Genomic DNA, 18,228 nt, shown 5'->3' on the forward strand with positions numbered 1-18,228 from the left:
AAGGAAGCTCAGACAACAGGTTTTGCCATTTATTACATGAATCCTCTGATAAAGTGGATAATGTGATTGATAGGACCTGCAAGAGAGCACTGCACAAAACCAAGGAAGAACTACGTGGGCACAGACCTACCTGGTTCACAGTATCATGAAATGCAATCCTGGCATATGAGAGCTTCCAAATGAAGTTTAACCACCAGGCAGTGTGGTGCTACCTCCTGATTTTTAGCAATTTAAATTGAATCCCAATAATAGGAATTTTCTGCCTCGTATCACATTATTTCCTTCCTCTGCTAAATCTAGCTCAATCTCAGTGCTAGTTTGTTCTTTTTTTTGTACACCACTTTGTAGACCTCCATTGTTCCATATGACTTAAATGAATATACACAAATATATAGACATAACAATAGAAGTGATAAAAAGGCAATAGCACCAAGATGGCTGATATCATGCTGTAAAAGTTAACATTATAATTGTAACTGCCCATATACTCCTAAACAGTCTTTTTCTTCCTCCTTAGGTAAATTTTTTTTTAAAGTCCATAAATTCTGGCTCTGAACACATCGAGGTCCCTATGTAGCATCATATTACATATACATCATATTACATCTATCTTGAATCTGAACTAGTACAACCACTGTTGTGCCAAACAGTTTAATCTTTCTTACTTTTACAGATTCCTCAGAATTAGTTCATGGAATCTCTTGGAGATTCTTCAGTTTTTAAACTGACTTCAGCAAGTTGCCTAGAAAATTTCCTATGAACAGGTATGTACTTAAAAAATGGAGAGAGAATAAGCAGTCTAGGAGAGCTTGATAACTGCTGATAAACTGTTTAGCTGAACTTCTCCCTTCCAACCATCTCAGCTTTATTTTTCTCTTCATAAAATGTGGTAACAAACTCTGGCATCACCTCTTTCTCTAACTCCACATCTCTACTCTGGTCACTTATTTGCAGTCTCTTTGGCAAGAAGCTTCCTGCCTACATCACACTAAGTTTTTGTACAATGCCAATCATAACTGATTTGCACTCAACATCCCATCAGTGTCCCATGCTGTCCCATGTCAAGTGCACGTTTAAGCGGGAGAAACTGACATTTTCTCCAGTTAAAGAACTTGCTGCAGCACAACTATGTTTCCTATCCAAGTATTGCAAATTAAATGAAGCAGACCATACCAGAGATTGCTAAATTAGATTGCAAATTTTTTGCACATGTAAAATGCTGTGGTCTGGGTTTTTTCCCATGTAACATGAACTTGGCCACTTGCACTTTGCTTACCTAGGAAATTGTTCATCTTGCCTGCCCTAAAGTGTGTTAAGGAACAAAACAAAAAACAAACTAACAAAACTCCAAGAAACCCACAAAACATCACAATTGGGTATTTATTGTTAAAAAAAAAGAGTACTTACTGCATTCCAGGACCTAAACGTCTAAATTACACATTACAAGTTCTAATGATGGTGTCTCTGTTGGAAAAGCTGTCAAGTTTGTCTTCTGAAAAGAGGCTTGAAATCTGTTTTTCAATTGTCCCTCTACCTCCTAGTTACAAAATTGAAAGATGCTGAAGGTAAGCTAATTTTTTTGTTATTATTCTTAGCTCCATACTGTATTTATTGAAGCATTAATGGTCATACACAACATTTATTGTTTTCAGATCATCGTGACATCCCAAAGGATTTGGGTGCAATATTCTATCTAACTGAAAAATGTTCTCTAAAACATCACTAGAAGCCTTTTCAGATCATTTAGTGTTTATGCCTTTTCTTTTGATTCTCTATATTAAGGAAAAGGTGATATAAAAATCCTTAGTGTAGTCAGAATTTATTACAGATTTGCATTATTCAGTTTTGTAACCCCCCGTACCAATTGCAGGTGTTTGTGTAATTCACCTACAATTACTTTGCTTAAACTTTCAGGTCTATTTATATTCAATGGCAATTTCTATGCCCAGCATCAGGAGGGTTTAGTGCATGTTTTTGGAGTGATTTGTTTGTTTGTTTTTATATATTTATATGCATATGGTTAACTTTTTATCTACCTGTTCACATTCAATATAGATTACACATTCTACAGCTGTTGCAAGGCACAGGTCATTTCAGAGAAATTGAGCTTATGTGTATTGTATTAAGAAAACAATTATCAGCTGGAATGTGAATCCCAGCTCCTGAACTTGCTCACCTGAAATGTTCATAACATCTGACAGCTCTCATTTCAGCCTCTAATACCTGTGCTCAAGCCTGTCAGAATTTATTTCAATAGCACATTAACATAAGAGAAAGCAAAACTTGTCAGCAGGATTCAGAAGGTTTTATGTGTATGCACTGACAGAGAAACATCCCACTTGGAAGAGCAGGATGTATTTTTTTAAGAAGTCCTCACCTGTATCCACTTATCTGGAATGGCCATGGCAAGTCGATAATCAAAGCCCCCTCCTCCCTCTGCCACAGGCCGACAGAGAGCTGGCATTCCAGAAACATCCTGGAAAAGATGAAACACCCACAAAATCATTTCCACAGTACTGCAAATAGCACTGCATATTTCCCACCAGTAATCCTGATAGACAAACACTCCAAAAGCAGCTTCACAGATTGACCTGGTTTAAAGGAGAACAGAATAAATTTAAGTCGGCTATTACTACACCCAGATGTGCTGTTTGAATGCAAAAGTTACAGAGAAAAGCATTATGACTTTTCTCATCAAATACGCTGCCTCAGAATACTTTAATACAGTAAATATTTAAATGGGAAGAGACCTCAGTAGATGCAGAGTTTGAAATAATTAGCTCTCTTGAGCTCCAAGTAATCAATAGAAAGTACAGCGTCAACAAAAGACAAATTAAACCTTCATTTTGTTTATTGATATTTTGCATAAGGAATGGCATAAAAAAAGGTTAAATATAAAGCGCACTAAGGAAGAAAAATACAATCTCTATTTTTTTAATCAAAACCAAACCTATTGATCCAGCTAGTCCTGGAATGTGACATGGTCTTACTGCATAATTTTCCAGTTTCATATTAATGGATGCTGACTATTCTTAAATTTGTAATTCCACGTTCCCAAAATATTAATTTCACCATGTTGTTAGGCAATTTTATCATGCAGCATTCTTTTCTAAAGTTATCTGAACAAAAAATACAAGTCTCCAATAATTGCAAAATATCCATCAGCACTCAATTTTAGTAACTTTTGTGGGGGAATGGTGTCTCACTAACAGCAGCTATGGATTAACAAACGCCTCTTGCATCTACACAAGAGAATTTATGGAATTAATACTGACTAGAACCAGGGCTTAATTAGGAAGCTCATTCTGATTTGCTGGATTCAATCCAGTTTTCAATCCAATTGCTGCACTGGAATAGTGAATAAAGACATTTATGCTTCAAGTCATACACATACACAGGCATACACAGATGGACATAAGGGAAGAGATCAACCAGATCACCAGGAAGCTCATGGATGGCATCCCAGGGGTGGAAGGCAGGGCTGCCATCCAGAGAGACTGGCTGGAGGAATCAATCAGCAGAAATGTCACACAGAATGTCAGAATGTCACCAAGCTAATCCTGACCCTGGGCTGGGCCACCTCCTGCATCCATAGGGGCTGGGCCAGCCAGGCTGGGGAGCAGCTCTGCTGGGGAGAAAGGGCTGGGGCTGTGAGCCAGCAGCAAGCTGAGCTTCAGCCAGCAGCCAGGCCTGGCAGCAGGGATGGCCAGCACATCCCAGGCTGTGTGAGCAGCACAGCCAGGAGATCAAAGGAGGGAATTATCCTCCCTCAGTTAGCAGCCATAGGATCACACAGAAAACTGTGTCCACATTCCACAGGCTGTAAAAAACACATAGACAAGTGTAAATTTTTTACAGGGTTTTAGATGTGATAAAAATTTCAAAACTTTCCTAAATTAGTCTGAAAGGACAGACACAGTCTCTTGGTCTCTAGGTTATACAGGACATGATGATATGAAACAAAAGCCTTTTTCTGTAATGCTATGATGCCAGTCTGGAGGATGTCAAAGTCTGAGATTTAAGCAAGTCCTATCTACTTAAATCAAAATAATTAAAGCCAGATTTTCGGGAAGTAAAATTCCAAATTTAACAGCATTCATATCTATGTCTACAAATTTTAACTAGACACACACAAAAAATAAAATAAATAACCATAAATAGTTTGTTGAGTAGATCAGATGCACTTCCACCAGGAAACCTCCTAGCCTGGTACAGCCCTCAGACTACAACACGGTACTGATCTTCCACAGAGGGGGCAATGAAGTGACAACATGTGATCCAAGGGGAATCAAAAAGGACTTCAGGACCTTGAGACAGTTGGTAAGGGAAGCTGAGGCAGAAGCCTTTTTCTCTAATTCTAGTTGAAGGCAGTAACACTGAAAGAAATGGATGGACTGAGTCTATTCATACATTGCTCCATGGCTGGTGTCACTGCCAAAATGTTGGGGGTTTTGTAGAATGGGCATGTATGCTGGATTCAGACAGGAATCACATTTCTCAGTGTCTGTATTGGAACCAGTTTAAGTGGGCCCATGGGAGCCTCATGAGGTTTAGCAAGACGCAAGTCCCAGGGGCTGCACCTGGGTTGGGGCAACCAGAGATTGAACCAGATCCAGAGGTGGGTGTGAACAGATCCAGAGCAGCCACTGAGAAAGACTTGGGGGTGCTGGTGAGTGAGAGGCTCAACATGACTTGTCAGTGTGCTCTTGCAGCCCAGAAATCCAAGTCTATCCTGGGCTGTGTCCAAAGTGAGCAGCAGGAGAGAGAGGGCATTCTGCCCCTCTGCCCCTCTCTGCTGAGACCCCACCTGCAGGGCTGCATCAGCTCTGGGGTCCCAGCATAGGAAGGACAGGGACCTGCTGGACCCAGTTCAGAGGAGGGCCATGAAGATGATCAGGGGTAGACTATCTCTGCTATGAGGAAAGAATGAGAGAATTGGGATTGTTCAAGCCTGAGAATAAAAGCCTTTGTGGTGACCTAATTGTGGCTTTCCAGTGGCTCCAGAAAGGAGCCTACAAGAATAACACAGAGGACATTTCACTAGCATATGTATTGATAGGACAAGGAGGAATGGCTTCAAATAGGAAGAGAGGAGGTTTAGATAAAATATTAGGAAGAAAGTCTTTACTGTGAGGGTGGCTGGGCCCAGGTTGCCCAGAGAACCTGTTCAAGGCCAGATTAGATGGGGCTCTGAGCAACCTGGCCTAGTGTAAGATGTCCCTGTTCACAGCAGGGAGTTGGAACTTGATGATACTTTAAGTTCCTTTCCAACCCAGGCCATTCTATTATGCTACAATTAAACAGCTAATTTCAAAGCATTTGTTCATACCAGGTTTGAGAAGAGCTGCATACAAAAACAGAAACCTCAACATACTGTTTCTTTGCCTGTTTGTGTCTATAATACTTCAGGCACGACATAATTTTACTTAGCATTTTTTCTTCCCATTATAAAGAACTTTAATCACCGCTTTATTTGGAAGACCAAAATTAAAAACAAGTGTATACTCAGTAACACCTAAAAAATTAGCAATTACTAAGACAGTGAATATACAGAATATTAAAAAGCTGTAAAATCATCAATTAATTACATTAATTAGGGAATATATCATTAGTTATGGCCAGAGAAAAACATTTTTCTCACATGGCACTGATTCTGTAGGCAAGCAGACATTCTTCACTGCCTTTTGTAATTTTCAATTATGTCAATAGTTTCTCATTCTGAAATTCTCCTTTAACCATGAAGCACATTGATCAATTCTATGATTCATGTAGCGACTTCCCGAGGCAGAAAATTATGTATTGAAAAAGAAGCACTCTCAACTTAAGCATGAGAAACTGAAGACACATCTTATTAAAAAAAAAAGGAATCCTTAGGCCAGGTAATACAAGACAACTAAATTCAAATTCTTTGGTAGGAATGCTTATAATCCAAGCCTACCTAGAAAATTAATTGATTTAATTTCAAATAAGCCTACAGCTCAATGAAACCACCTCCAGTTTGCTACTGATTGCTCCCCAGATGCTGTTTTGGTATCTTGTCATTGAGCTCTTAGCAGTGATTGTCTATGATAGAAGACTTTACTATAAATAAGAAATTAAGTAAAGCAGTATTTTGCTTCCTGAAGATAGAGAACTCTTAAGCATCACAAACCATTTTATTAGAAATCCATATAGTCTCTAATGGTATGAGATAGATATCACTTTTTCCTCTAAACAAAATGAATTATTTAAAGATGATAAGAGAAAAGAATCCTCTATGTTTAAATGATTTTTCTTCTGGATAAAGAAAATAATAGTGAAAATTAGAATTTTGAACGCTCTGCTGTTTCATACTCTTAAAAGCTCCATGTGCCAGAAACATTTTTCAGTCAAAAAAATTTACCTCAATCAACTCAAGTAATATAGTCTATTTACTCCTTTAGAAACCTGGAGAAACTTAATAATAAATTTTAATTACCCTATATATTTAACATCTATAAGTTTATTGCATTTAATTTGAAGGGTAATTGTCAGATATACCAATATAATTCAAAATATGCAAAAGATCACTAGGGCTGTTAATTTTTAGCACCACAGAGCACTACTGACAAATGGCTATCATGCACAAGCAATAAACTAATAAAAACAATTCTCATTACAAGTTCAAGGTGATGAAGGAAAAAAAAAAGAAAAAGAAACTGCCACATTAATTAATAATCTATTAATGCTGAGAAAATTCCCAGAGTGCATATTCAGGTTGTTTTTTCCCAGCAGGCAAAGTCTGCCCACTAATTAATATTTTTCAGCTCGTGTCACTGCTTGAGTACCCAAAGCGTGACTTGATAATTAACAGGAAATTCACATCCTAAAGCAAACTAATCAATATTAATGTCACTGAGGATGGCAAAATGATCTTACCTCTGCTATGGTTATGCATTCTGGGTGCAAGGTATTAATCATGTGATTGGCAAGCATCAGGTAACACAAAGCATCTTCATCCACATGTAGGCCAAAATACTCATTGTAATCTCCACTGAACCCTGTGCCTAATAAGACAAGAAGTTTTAAAAGCCAGGGTCAAGTTTTATCTAGGAACACATATTTCACTCAATATTTCATTTTATAAGCACAGAACGTATTAATGATTTTCGATCTATCCTCATAGCAACAAAGCAAGAAAATTGGCAAATTGGGATTTTTTTGATCATTCACAGAATATCCTGAGCTGGAAGAGATCCATTAAGATCAGAGTCCAATATCTGGCCTTGCACAAGACTATGCCCCAGAATCACACCCTGCATCATCCAGGTGTTTTAGGAATCTTCTGAACCTGTTTAGGAATCTTCTTCACACCTTTGCCAGCTGTGTTGTGCTCCCATCCAGCCATCCACTGTGGCACTCCAGCCACAGGACTCATCCCACCAGTTTTCCTTATGCCAATCATGTCAAAACCCTGGGACTGGGCTAAAGCTTTGAGCTCTTCTTTTTTGTTCTTCATATGTGTGTTGGTACAGAAACACTTCCAGTATGGTTTGTTACAGCTGACACCTTGCAGAGCAGATTGAAGGATCTTCCTAATGCTTCCATCCTCAAGTTTTGGTTGTGCCATCCCATTGCTCATCACTAGCAAGCCTGCTTTTGTCCCTTTCCCATCTCTACCAACAAGCCCCTCTAGCTCCTGTGCTAAACCCCTTTTCCCCCCTGAGAAGCAGTGAACTTTAGAAGAACAGAGCTGCACCAGGAGGGCTGAGATCAGAGCTGACAAATGGCTCACCAATGCCGTGGTGGTGATACAACATAGATGTAACGCCATCAAACCGGAATCCATCAAAGCGATAGTCTTCAATCCACATCCTCAAATTAGACAGAAGGAATCTCAGGACTTCCCAGCTGAAATACATTTATTAAGCTTTAAAAACCTTGGGACCAACTAGAGTTCCTTATACCATGTCCTCTACTTGCATATGTGGTACTTGTACTGAACATTTTATTGGTTTAATGACTTCTTCCCTGTTTTTCATTAACCTTTCCTAAAAGATTTGTCTTTAACTCTTTGCCTTTTTATGGCACAAAATCTTAAGACTGGAGATAGGAGGTTAGTAAAAACTCTCATCTACATAGACATCTAACAGGGTAGTGTCTGAACACATATACTGTATTTTACTACCCATACTTGCTGGTGTAATTTTCCTTTCCCCCTCTGAAGATTGTTACTCTCTGTGGGAAAAGATGCTATAGAAAAGGAAATAAAATTTTAATAGCAAGAACTTCTCCCCAACATTTTATGGATTTATAGCATTTTTTAGGCATAATTGCTGTTGAAAAGCTGCCCTTCCCAATTAATGACAAAACACATGTCACCAGTAGAATACCAAATCACCTACTATGTTGCAAATTTACACATTTAAAAACTAAACCAAGGGAAAGCTGAGGAGGTATATTTTGAAGTTCAGAACATCAGGAATGTGGTATAACACACACACATACACAAAGCATGGAGATGGAATCAAAATATAAAAGGGCTTCCAAAATGAACAAGTATGTGGAAACAGTCATGAACAGATTTTGATATTAAGGAATAAAATAGTTTCATGAACAGTTTTCCTAGTATTCATCACCTCCTCTCCCTGGGCATTGGTCTCTGTAGCTTCCAAAGACACCCACACCTTGTTTCTACTGTTCACCCTCCACAGCACATCCCTCTCTGACACCCTCATGTGCATCTCCTGCAAGCCACAGTTCTGCAGACCTCACCCATCTCAATCAGCCAACACAAGATGAAGTGAAACTGGTTTTGTTCACATCTTCAACACTTGCCAATGTTACGATTTCTTTCTAACCAATTTCCCAAGACAGCATAGCTACAAACCCCACTTCCTATCAAGTTTCTGTTCAGATAAAAGGCCAGGAGCAGGCAGTCTCTCCAGCCACCCTCTGCTGGGTGAGACAGAACAGGTAATGCTGCACAAACCACACCACAATTTACCTATGCACATGGTAGGCATAGGGTAATGAAGGGGACCCTTCCTACATTTCATTTAACAGACATCAGAAACAGCAATTTCAGGGAGAAATTATGACACAAGGAATAAACTCCATTTTTGACAAACGAATGTTACCACTTTCCTTCCTCCAAAAAACTTCTTCATATGAAGGATGCTTTAAGTCCTGAGTAAGTGGTATTAGAAGAAAAGAGGAGAGGCTATGGACACACTATAAAGTCAAATCCTGATCTCACTAAGGTATCCAATTCTTATTAACTTCCATAGAATTTTAATATTTCCCCTTCTTTCTGCATGCACTGCACAGAAATACACACTTGTGCATATAAAGATAGAATTACTACCAATTCAAAACCTCCAAATTTAGGAAATGTGAATCAGCTCACTGTGAATTCCCTCAGTTCAACACCTTTCCTGGGAATGCATTACATGGCAAGATTTTTTTGGTTATTGTTCCATTGCTACACTCCCCTGCTTCAAATCATCCAATTCACAAGTTAACATGACACTAGGAAGATCTCAGGAGCTTTTCTGAAGAACCTTTCATATATTTATTACTTCTCAGGTGAGATGGTTTGCAGTGAATGGAAAAGATTGAGATTGCTCTGATATTGCAAGGGATAGGAAAGTATCAAAAGTCCTACAAACTGGCAAACTGGTCACAAAAAAGCAATTTTGTGCAAACGTTTGCTGTATCTTATTCTGACTCAGCATGAAATTCACAGAAAGCTATTTCCTGCAAGCTAAATACTGTGAGAAAAGAGCACAGCATTTTCGCAAATAAAAATAGTATCTCACACAGAATTAGGATAATGCATGCACAAAGAGTACATTAATTACTACAAGCACTATCCAGACTTAAAAGTTATTTCCTGTCATTACAAACATCTTGACTTTATAACCCTAAAGTCCTTAAGATGGTGAAGAGGATTTTTACATTTGTAAAACATACACAAAAGTCTCAAAATGGATAACAAATGTAATTTTTTTCCACCATTGCTGGCATTGAAGATTGATCTTTGGGAAAAGATGGAGAACCAGCATGAACATAAATTGTAATGACTTTTAGATGAAAAAGCGACAACAATAAAAACAAACAAGATGAATTTGTTGCACCAAAGTATTAGTTAGAAAATTTATGAGATCAAAAACCTGAGTAGGAGCAGCAGATGTTTTCCAAGCATCTGATTGCACATGGGAGAGAAGACCATAAATAAATAAATAAATATATAATCATTTAATCTGTGATTTTAGTCTAAACTTGGACAAAAATCAGCTTTAGGATCATTTTTAAGAAGTATATCAAGTACTAGCAACCATATTGAATTGTAGAGAGATAACTACACAGCTCCAAAACATGAACCAGAATAAAAGATTTTTTGAGACATGCAAATCACACAAACCATACAGAGGTTCATTTTTTCATCCAAGTCAATTTGTTCATGGGAGCAGCAATATTAGACATAGAAGTTGACAGAACAAATAACTTTGCAGAAAGCCAGCAGAGGCAAAAATTGAAGAGGCATTATTGAGATACAACCACCACAGAAGCAGTAATTCAGGAGCATTTCTAAAACAGTTCATTCTTGTATTTTACCGACAGATATGGAAACAGGATAGCGTTCATTAGGAATGTCATTTCTTCTGGAAAAAACCCATATCTTAAGTTCTATCCTAAAAATCTCACATTTTTGCATATATCAAAATTAAGCAAGCTCTTTCATTGCATGCATGACCAAAGACAGGCTATTATGTAGCTTTTCTGTATCATCATTAAGGAACAGAATGATTTACAGTGTAAGAAATCTAACTCAGAATTCACTCAGACATTCAAAACAAAGAAGGTCTTTGCAGAGAAGTATTGCTGAATTTTTTTCCCTTCACTCTTGGAGCCCATAGCTCATTTATTAAAACCAGATTTTTTTGTCTGAAAAAGTGGAATGAGCACATCTACCCTAGATGACCTAGTTTCATAAGGTGATAAGACATTTAACAACTTTCCTATACTAGGTCAGCAGAAAACCTGTGAAATCGCTTATAAGACATACTCATTATTTACTTTTTTCCTCTAAACTAAAAAAAAAAACAAAATAATGATTCACCATAAGCATTTTAAATTCCAGTCCATGATGAACATGAACTATTTAGATGCATGGAATCCATTTAAACCAGTTAATTTTGTCACTATGGACAAAAAATACTATTGGCTGTGCCTAATACAGTTTGAAGATGTAATTTTTGAACCATATTAATGTTGACCTCCAGGAATTGCATTTATTACTATGTATTGGAGAACTGCTGACCTTATAAGAATCTAGACTTTTATGAGGATATGCCTGTTTCAGTTCTCAGTGTTTAATTAACTTAAGACATAGGAGCACTGAATTACTAAAACATTATTTCTCAAACTATCCCCAAACATTTCAACAGCTGACTGGCTTAAATTCAACCAAAAGACTGCCAAACAAAGAAATTGGCATTCGGTCTAATAAAGTTAATAGTTGCAAATTAATTGGATGCAGGGTTGCACAATTACTTCTGTGCCTTTTTGTGGGCAAAACTCCAATTCTTCACAAACCACAGACAAATATGCAATATTATATGCATAATCATAGAATGGTTTAGGTTGGACAAGACCTCTGAGATCACTGAGCACAACGCTTAACAGCACCACGTTCACTACTAAGCCATGTCCCTGTGTGTGCCACATCCACACATTTTAAATGCTGCCAGGGATGGTTCTTGCACCACTCCTCTGGGCAGCCTGTCACACAGGCTCACCCTTCCAGTGAAGACATTTTTCCTGATATATAATCCTGAGGCCAGGTTCTCTTGTCCTATCACTTGCCGCTTGGGAGAAGAAACCCACCCCACCATGCTACGCCCTCCTGGCAGGAAGTTGTAGAGACCAGTAAGGTCTCCCCTGAACCTTCTTTTCTCCAAACTAAATAGTCTGAGTTCCCTCAGCTATTCCTCACAGGAGAAGCAGTCTGGCTTTACAAATAAATAAATAAATAAACAAATTACAACAATAATAATCTATATTCTACATAATCCACATTATATTTTATATATTTACACTTTTCTATTTAAAAATTCTAATAAGCAGACCACTGGTTATTAATGCAGCTTGTTTGGTTTGGTTTGTTTTGAGAGTGAACAAGAGCAGCAGCTTTGAAGATGCAGAGGGTTTTCCAATTTAGTTAAAATTGGAATTGTAGAGTGCCACACCAGACAACAGCCCTTCTGCCACCATTAATCCTGATCATCATAAATCCACTGCTACCTAGGGAGGAAGCACTTTTTTTTCAATATGCTGTAAACAATATAACAGCCCTATGCATTTATTAAACTTATAGACTTACATTCAATAATTACTTTGGCAAAATGAATTCTTAGAACTAGGCACATTGTTTATTCATATAGAACCAGTAGTTCTGAAGTGTTCATGAAAGTATTTTAACTTTTTTCCACCTAAAATTCTACTTCCCCTGTTGGCACTAAGCAGTGCCATACAGCAAGGTGAAACAAGAATTTCCCAATTTTTGATGGCTTAGACATTTGATCAATGCTTTGAAAAGACACCTCATTTTAAAATTGTGCAGGTTAATTCTGCACCAATTCTCTCTCAGATTTTGCCAGTGAATTAAACATGCTTATGAATATATTCACATGACCTTCCTGAAATGCCATTTGCACAAAAAAATTTTCTCCTCAAATGAACTATGGACTATATAAGGGTTTAAAATAACCTACAAGTAAGCAGCACTGTCCTAGGCCAACATTTTTATGGCTAGTCCTATCCAGACTTGGTAAGAGTAAACTAGTGTCAAATAAGGCATTCACTTATCTGCCCTATAAAATGGAAGTGATAATTCAGATACTACTCAGCAAAGGTTATGTCCTGCAAAATGTGAATATAAGAACAGCCTTGGAGGCAAAGCAGGTAGGTACTTATTGTAATGAAATTTAATACTCTTGATGCTTTTTGCTCAGTGGGCTTCCTGAGGTAAATAGAAAAGAAAAAAAAAACCAAGTAAGTACTGAAGACAATTACCTCAGTTTTAAGAAAGCCTGCAGGGCATACACATTTTAAAATAAAGAAAGTACCAAAAAATATTACAAAACTCTTTTAAAAAGCTGATAAAGCCTACATGGATTTCAGCTACGATTTCAATAAATTAGCATCCCACTTATATTCTACCCAAGTAAATTATACACTTATAAAATAAAAATCTGTGAGATTATTTAAAATTCTGTTCTCCCAAAATAAACTTCATAGACAATATTAAGTTTCTTTGGTCATATAATCAACTCCACAAATTAACAAACAAAATTTGCTGTTCTACAAAATAAAACTAAATCACAGCTTTAAAGGTGTGTTGTCAGAATTTGCATACAATTTAATGCAATTCATGATTTCCTTAATTGAACAGTAGTTTATTGTTCAACACTGAGCTTGCTTTCAAAATAAGTCAAAATGTAGTGCACAAATAGCTACAAAGTATTACATGTCAGGTGACTTGGTTTTAAACAGATCACTATCCTGAACTCTACCCAGAAAACAGCACCAGAGTTGAGATGGGGACTGGTAAAGGATCAAGTGTCAAGGGAGATTTAACTGCTTTGTTGTGAGGTGCTTTTTCTCCCCTGAAATAGTATGCTACTATATATGTGTAAGAATAGACAACAATTATCCTCAACTTTATTTATTCCCTATATAGGAAAACAAAATCAACAAAACTACGCTCAAAATCAATTCATTTCATTACTGTGAGAAAAATATTAACTACCTGGCCAGTTGTTAACATTTTTAAGCTTTGCTTTCTCAAAACCATCTTATTAAAAGCCTGAAACAGTGCTTTCTGTAAACCTAATTTCATTTTTTTACTTTAAAATACTGGTTCCCTAATTTATGCTCACCCAAGTGACTTCAAAGGGACACTGAGAAGGTGTCGGTTTCACACACAAAAATTCTTAAAGCATTCATACCATGCCTGTACCTTCAAAATGCAAATTCAAACTGGTTTAATTTGAATTCAGGTGCATTTTTTTTCTAATGCTAATAGAATAGCTAATAGAATAGCAACAGTTATTTAAGCAGCTAAGAAGCAGAATTCTTCACAAAAGAGAACATTTTGGAAAACCCAAAATAAAAGCACTAGAGAAGTGAAGAAAGGCCAGACCTCTGCCTCTGAGAAAATTCCAGGAATAGTACTAAGAGATCATCAAATATCTGTTTTTCCTAAAAGTTAGAGAGCACTGATGATTCAAAAGTCTTCTCTGTGTACAGATGATGGCAAATCTCAGTTGCTGCAGTGGTGTGAGGCTCAAGTTCATCTATACCATGATACCTTGTACAATACATTATCAATCTACCATTCAAGTATTTACATCCTACTACAAATTATTTAAGTAATTATCTTGAAATTCCCAAATCAAAACTTTAATCCTCAAGCAACAAAGCATGGCAGGTGCTTTTATGTTTACATAGCAAAATCAACCTCATAAGGAATGTGAGTTAGTACCATATAAAGAAAACTGAAAAAGGGGCAAACTCGTGCATTTTACCAACCTAGGACACCACCTCAGAAGATATTATCTGAATATCTTTCTACTTTAGACCCTCAGAGTCCAGCACACTGAGTCCCTGAAGACTTAGCTGCCTGTCTGTATTTTATTGACTGAAAGTCTATCTTTCCCTTCATCCCAAACAGGCTGTTGGTAGCAATGCCAAATCTAGAGAAGGATAAGGAAATTTTAAGATGAGTCTAAGTGTTCATTATCAGTCATCATCCAGTACAGACAGCACAGGAAGCATCTGAGATACTAACTCCATGTCTTGAATGGCAATCTACTGATTTCTAACCCTGGGGAAGCAGGGGCTAAGGGAAGTTCACTCTGTATATTAGCTACTACAAGTCTTAGATTACTTCCTCTCATGCTTTCAGATTTTATCCTCAGCATCAGCAATTGCTGTGGATACAGTCCAAAATGTTCCTTTTTGGAACTGTTCTCATCACTGTGGGATGAGACTGCTCAGTTACGTGACAGACTGTGGCATGGAGGGCAGAAAAGTTTGTACAATTAATTATTACCTTCACAGAAAAACACTTCCAGTGGAAAGCTCGAAGAGCCTGAAGATTGTCTTAGATCATCCCCAGCACAAGATTCAGGGAATCTGCAAGGGGAAGCAGCCACCTGGCAAAGCTGACCAAGACATGCAGCAGTCCCCATTGTCTTTGAGGAAGCACAGAATGCAAAGCTGTTGCATTTCCACAAACCAGCACAGTAGATCTCAAGTACAGGGTTCATATTAAACAGGAATCCATCCTTAAGCACAGCATGGTATTTCTCTCTTTGCTGCACTTTTTGAAGCTACATTATTCAAAAATGTGATTTAAGATATTGGCTCCGACTGGGCTGTGCCAATAGAGTTGTGAACTTGCAAATACACTTTCAGTATGTTTCATAAATACTTTTTCATCTAAGAGACCTGAAGAACAGGTTTGTATTCAAAGACACCTAGTTTTTAATCTCAATTTCTTACTAGATACTGTCATTTCAACCATATAATTTGTACTTCATGAAGATAAATATGAGAACAATAAACACATTTATGATAGATTGTGACTATAGCTTTGCTTAGTAAAATACATGGCAAAATTATTATTTGCATCATGTCTGGAATAAATACCTACAATGTAATTGTTGTATTGTGAGACAAAAATAACTATATTAACACACCCCCTTGCCACGGGCAGAGACATCACCAGTCTGGAGTCCTGTGCAACCTGAATTTTAACATGTCTAGGGATGAGGCATCCACAGCCTCTCTGGACAATCTCTTTGGTGTCTCATCAGTCTCTCCATGAAAAGTTTTGTTCTTATGTCCTTCCTTATGATCTAAATCTACCTTTCCAGTTTAAAACCATTGTCCCATGTCCTGCTACCTGTGTCCTGTGCTGCATCCCTTCCCTCAAGCCAGTCAACCACACCACACAGTTTGGTGCCATCCACAAAGTTCAGTCCCAATAAGTTCCTTAGGGACACTACTGTTACTGATCTCCATTTGGAAATATTAATCTACCAATATATTTCATGCATTGGAAATACGTTTTTATTTTTAACACTAAGGTTTTTTACTGAAATGCCATGATTTTTAACTGAAATGAAATCAACTATTTACCTACTACAGATATCCTCTATTTCAGATCATATTTCAGTGCAAGTATTACTGACCCTGGCTTATGTGGAAGCAGAATGCTGGCGACTTCTAATCAAAATATATCTGATATGGAAAATTCAGAATATTATAGAAAACAAGTTTTGTTGTCTAGACCGGGACAGAACACAAAGAAAAAACTAAAGCTAAGATTCTCAGAAATAGTTTAAAACAAGTTTGCCCTTACATATATTGATAGTCTAGTACTGCTGGCAAATGAGTTGCTCAAGCCTCAGACTCTAATCAAACGTTTCTGGTTTTTCAAGTTTGGGTGAGGATGGCTCTGTGCTAAGAGCAACTGTTGGTGAAACCTACAAAACATTTCCTGTTTCCAGTACACAGTGAATGAGTTTATAAAAATGCTCTTTTGAACTACTTTCTGTAAGTCACTACCTTTTTCAGCCAATTTGTTAGCTGGATAAGGATTAGAAAGAACATCCAGCTGAAAGCTGTTTCCCATTTCCTGACAGACTTTCAGTTTCCTCCCCAATTAACCCAATGACAAAGTAATTACCTTGAAATTTCTTACAACAAAGTCAAAGTAGATTTTCATCTTTTCCAATGCCCTTATGCAAGAAGGTGGTGGCAAAGGAAGCCTGGAAACATTCATAATGTAAATTTTAGTGTTTTGTAGTTGACTTTTTTCCCCTCTCCAAAAAGCATTCACTTTGTTAATCACCTACAGGACTTAAACATCCACCCTAGAAAAGTTATAAGCCCCTACCTAACTTGTAGGAAGAAAAATACAGAATTTTATATTTCAGGGTAGTGAACAGTCTAAAAATCCTGGGTAATAAACACAAAACACATCAGAAAATGGGGAGAAACAACAATGGAAATATTTTGGGATATTTTTTCCTCCAGTGTTTGACTGACTAATCACTCCAATTCACCAATTATTCGAACATAGTTTCTATCTATGAAATCTTAAAGGCAAGAGTTAAATTTCAACAAGAAAAAGTAAATTTCACTGAGTCATTATTCCTAAAAAGACCTGTACATATAGCATTTCAAAGATTATGCTATTTGGTTCCTTAAACTCCAACTTTTAGAACTTGTTTCTCAATGTCCAAGCTTGGTCCATTTAAAACTAAATAAATGAAAATAAATCTGCTATATTTAAACAATATAACTCAAAATAAGAAATGTTTTTGGCCCATAGCTGTGGCTACATTTACAGTCACAAAATGTCATTCAGACAAACTTGACACTTGAAGCCAGTGAAGTACATACATTTCCTTTGTGTGAAAAATTCTATTTATTATTGTTATTATTTATTATTCTAATTATTTACCAGCCTGACCAACTTGGTGTCAGTGAAACAGTAACTTAAATGGTTTTTTTCCACTTTTTTTTTTTTTTCCTTTTGCCTTTGGGCAAGAGGGGAAGGGAGGGAAGACAAGGGGGAATTTAGCACTGCTTCCACCTGCTTGCAAAAGGTCAGGGTATGAAACTGTAATACTGTACTCATTTAACTTCCAGTTGTGGTTTAATAAGAAATGGATTCTTTCCTCAAAAGACACCAATTTCTTTATCACTCTACCGGAGAGCTGTCCAAGAAAATTTAAATATGCTGCTAATAATAAGCCTGTGCTAAAATGTGCTCTAAAATATCATGCGCTAATCAAAGGTGGGCTACATTGCAATCAAAATGTTGCTAAATACAAACAGCAAGAGGAGAAAAAGTTAATGACTCAAGCACTGAGGAAAAAAAAAAAAAAAACAGTGCCAATTTCTCTGAAGTTTTGTGGGTTAAAAACACAGGCTGTAAGTCCAACTTCTTCTTTTTTATGACAAAGGAAAATGGCCTCACTCCACATCATGAAATGACAAATTCTATGGTGTTTACATAAATCCCGGCAGCCAAGAAAAGGCAATCTTAGGTGTTTATTTAATCAGGAAAGTGACAACAGTCATTACTTTACTTTCTTCACATATCTTAAAGGAATAAAGAAAAAAATAAAGACCGCAAAGAGAATTCTTCTCTTCATTGTGAAGCCTTTTGATAAATATACTCAGTTA

General features: G+C 37.1%; 1 protein-coding gene across 1 annotated transcript in view; it reads right to left on the reverse strand.

The window, feature by feature from the left end:
• Window positions 1-18,228, reverse strand: part of GBE1 (1,4-alpha-glucan branching enzyme 1) — a 137,536-nt gene that overhangs the window by 46,421 nt on the left and 72,887 nt on the right. The window contains exons 8-10 of the mRNA XM_071433711.1: window positions 7,754-7,869; window positions 6,898-7,025; window positions 2,378-2,476 (exon numbers count right to left, since the gene is read on the reverse strand). Coding sequence (XP_071289812.1) covers window positions 2,378-2,476; window positions 6,898-7,025; window positions 7,754-7,869 — 343 coding nt within the window. The remainder of the gene's footprint in view (window positions 1-2,377; window positions 2,477-6,897; window positions 7,026-7,753; window positions 7,870-18,228) is intronic.

Source organism: Agelaius tricolor, unplaced genomic scaffold (genome assembly GCF_023055355.1).
Source record: "Agelaius tricolor isolate 1412-34295 unplaced genomic scaffold, bAgeTri1.0.p SCAF_9, whole genome shotgun sequence".
NCBI lineage: Eukaryota > Metazoa > Chordata > Aves > Passeriformes > Icteridae > Agelaius > Agelaius tricolor.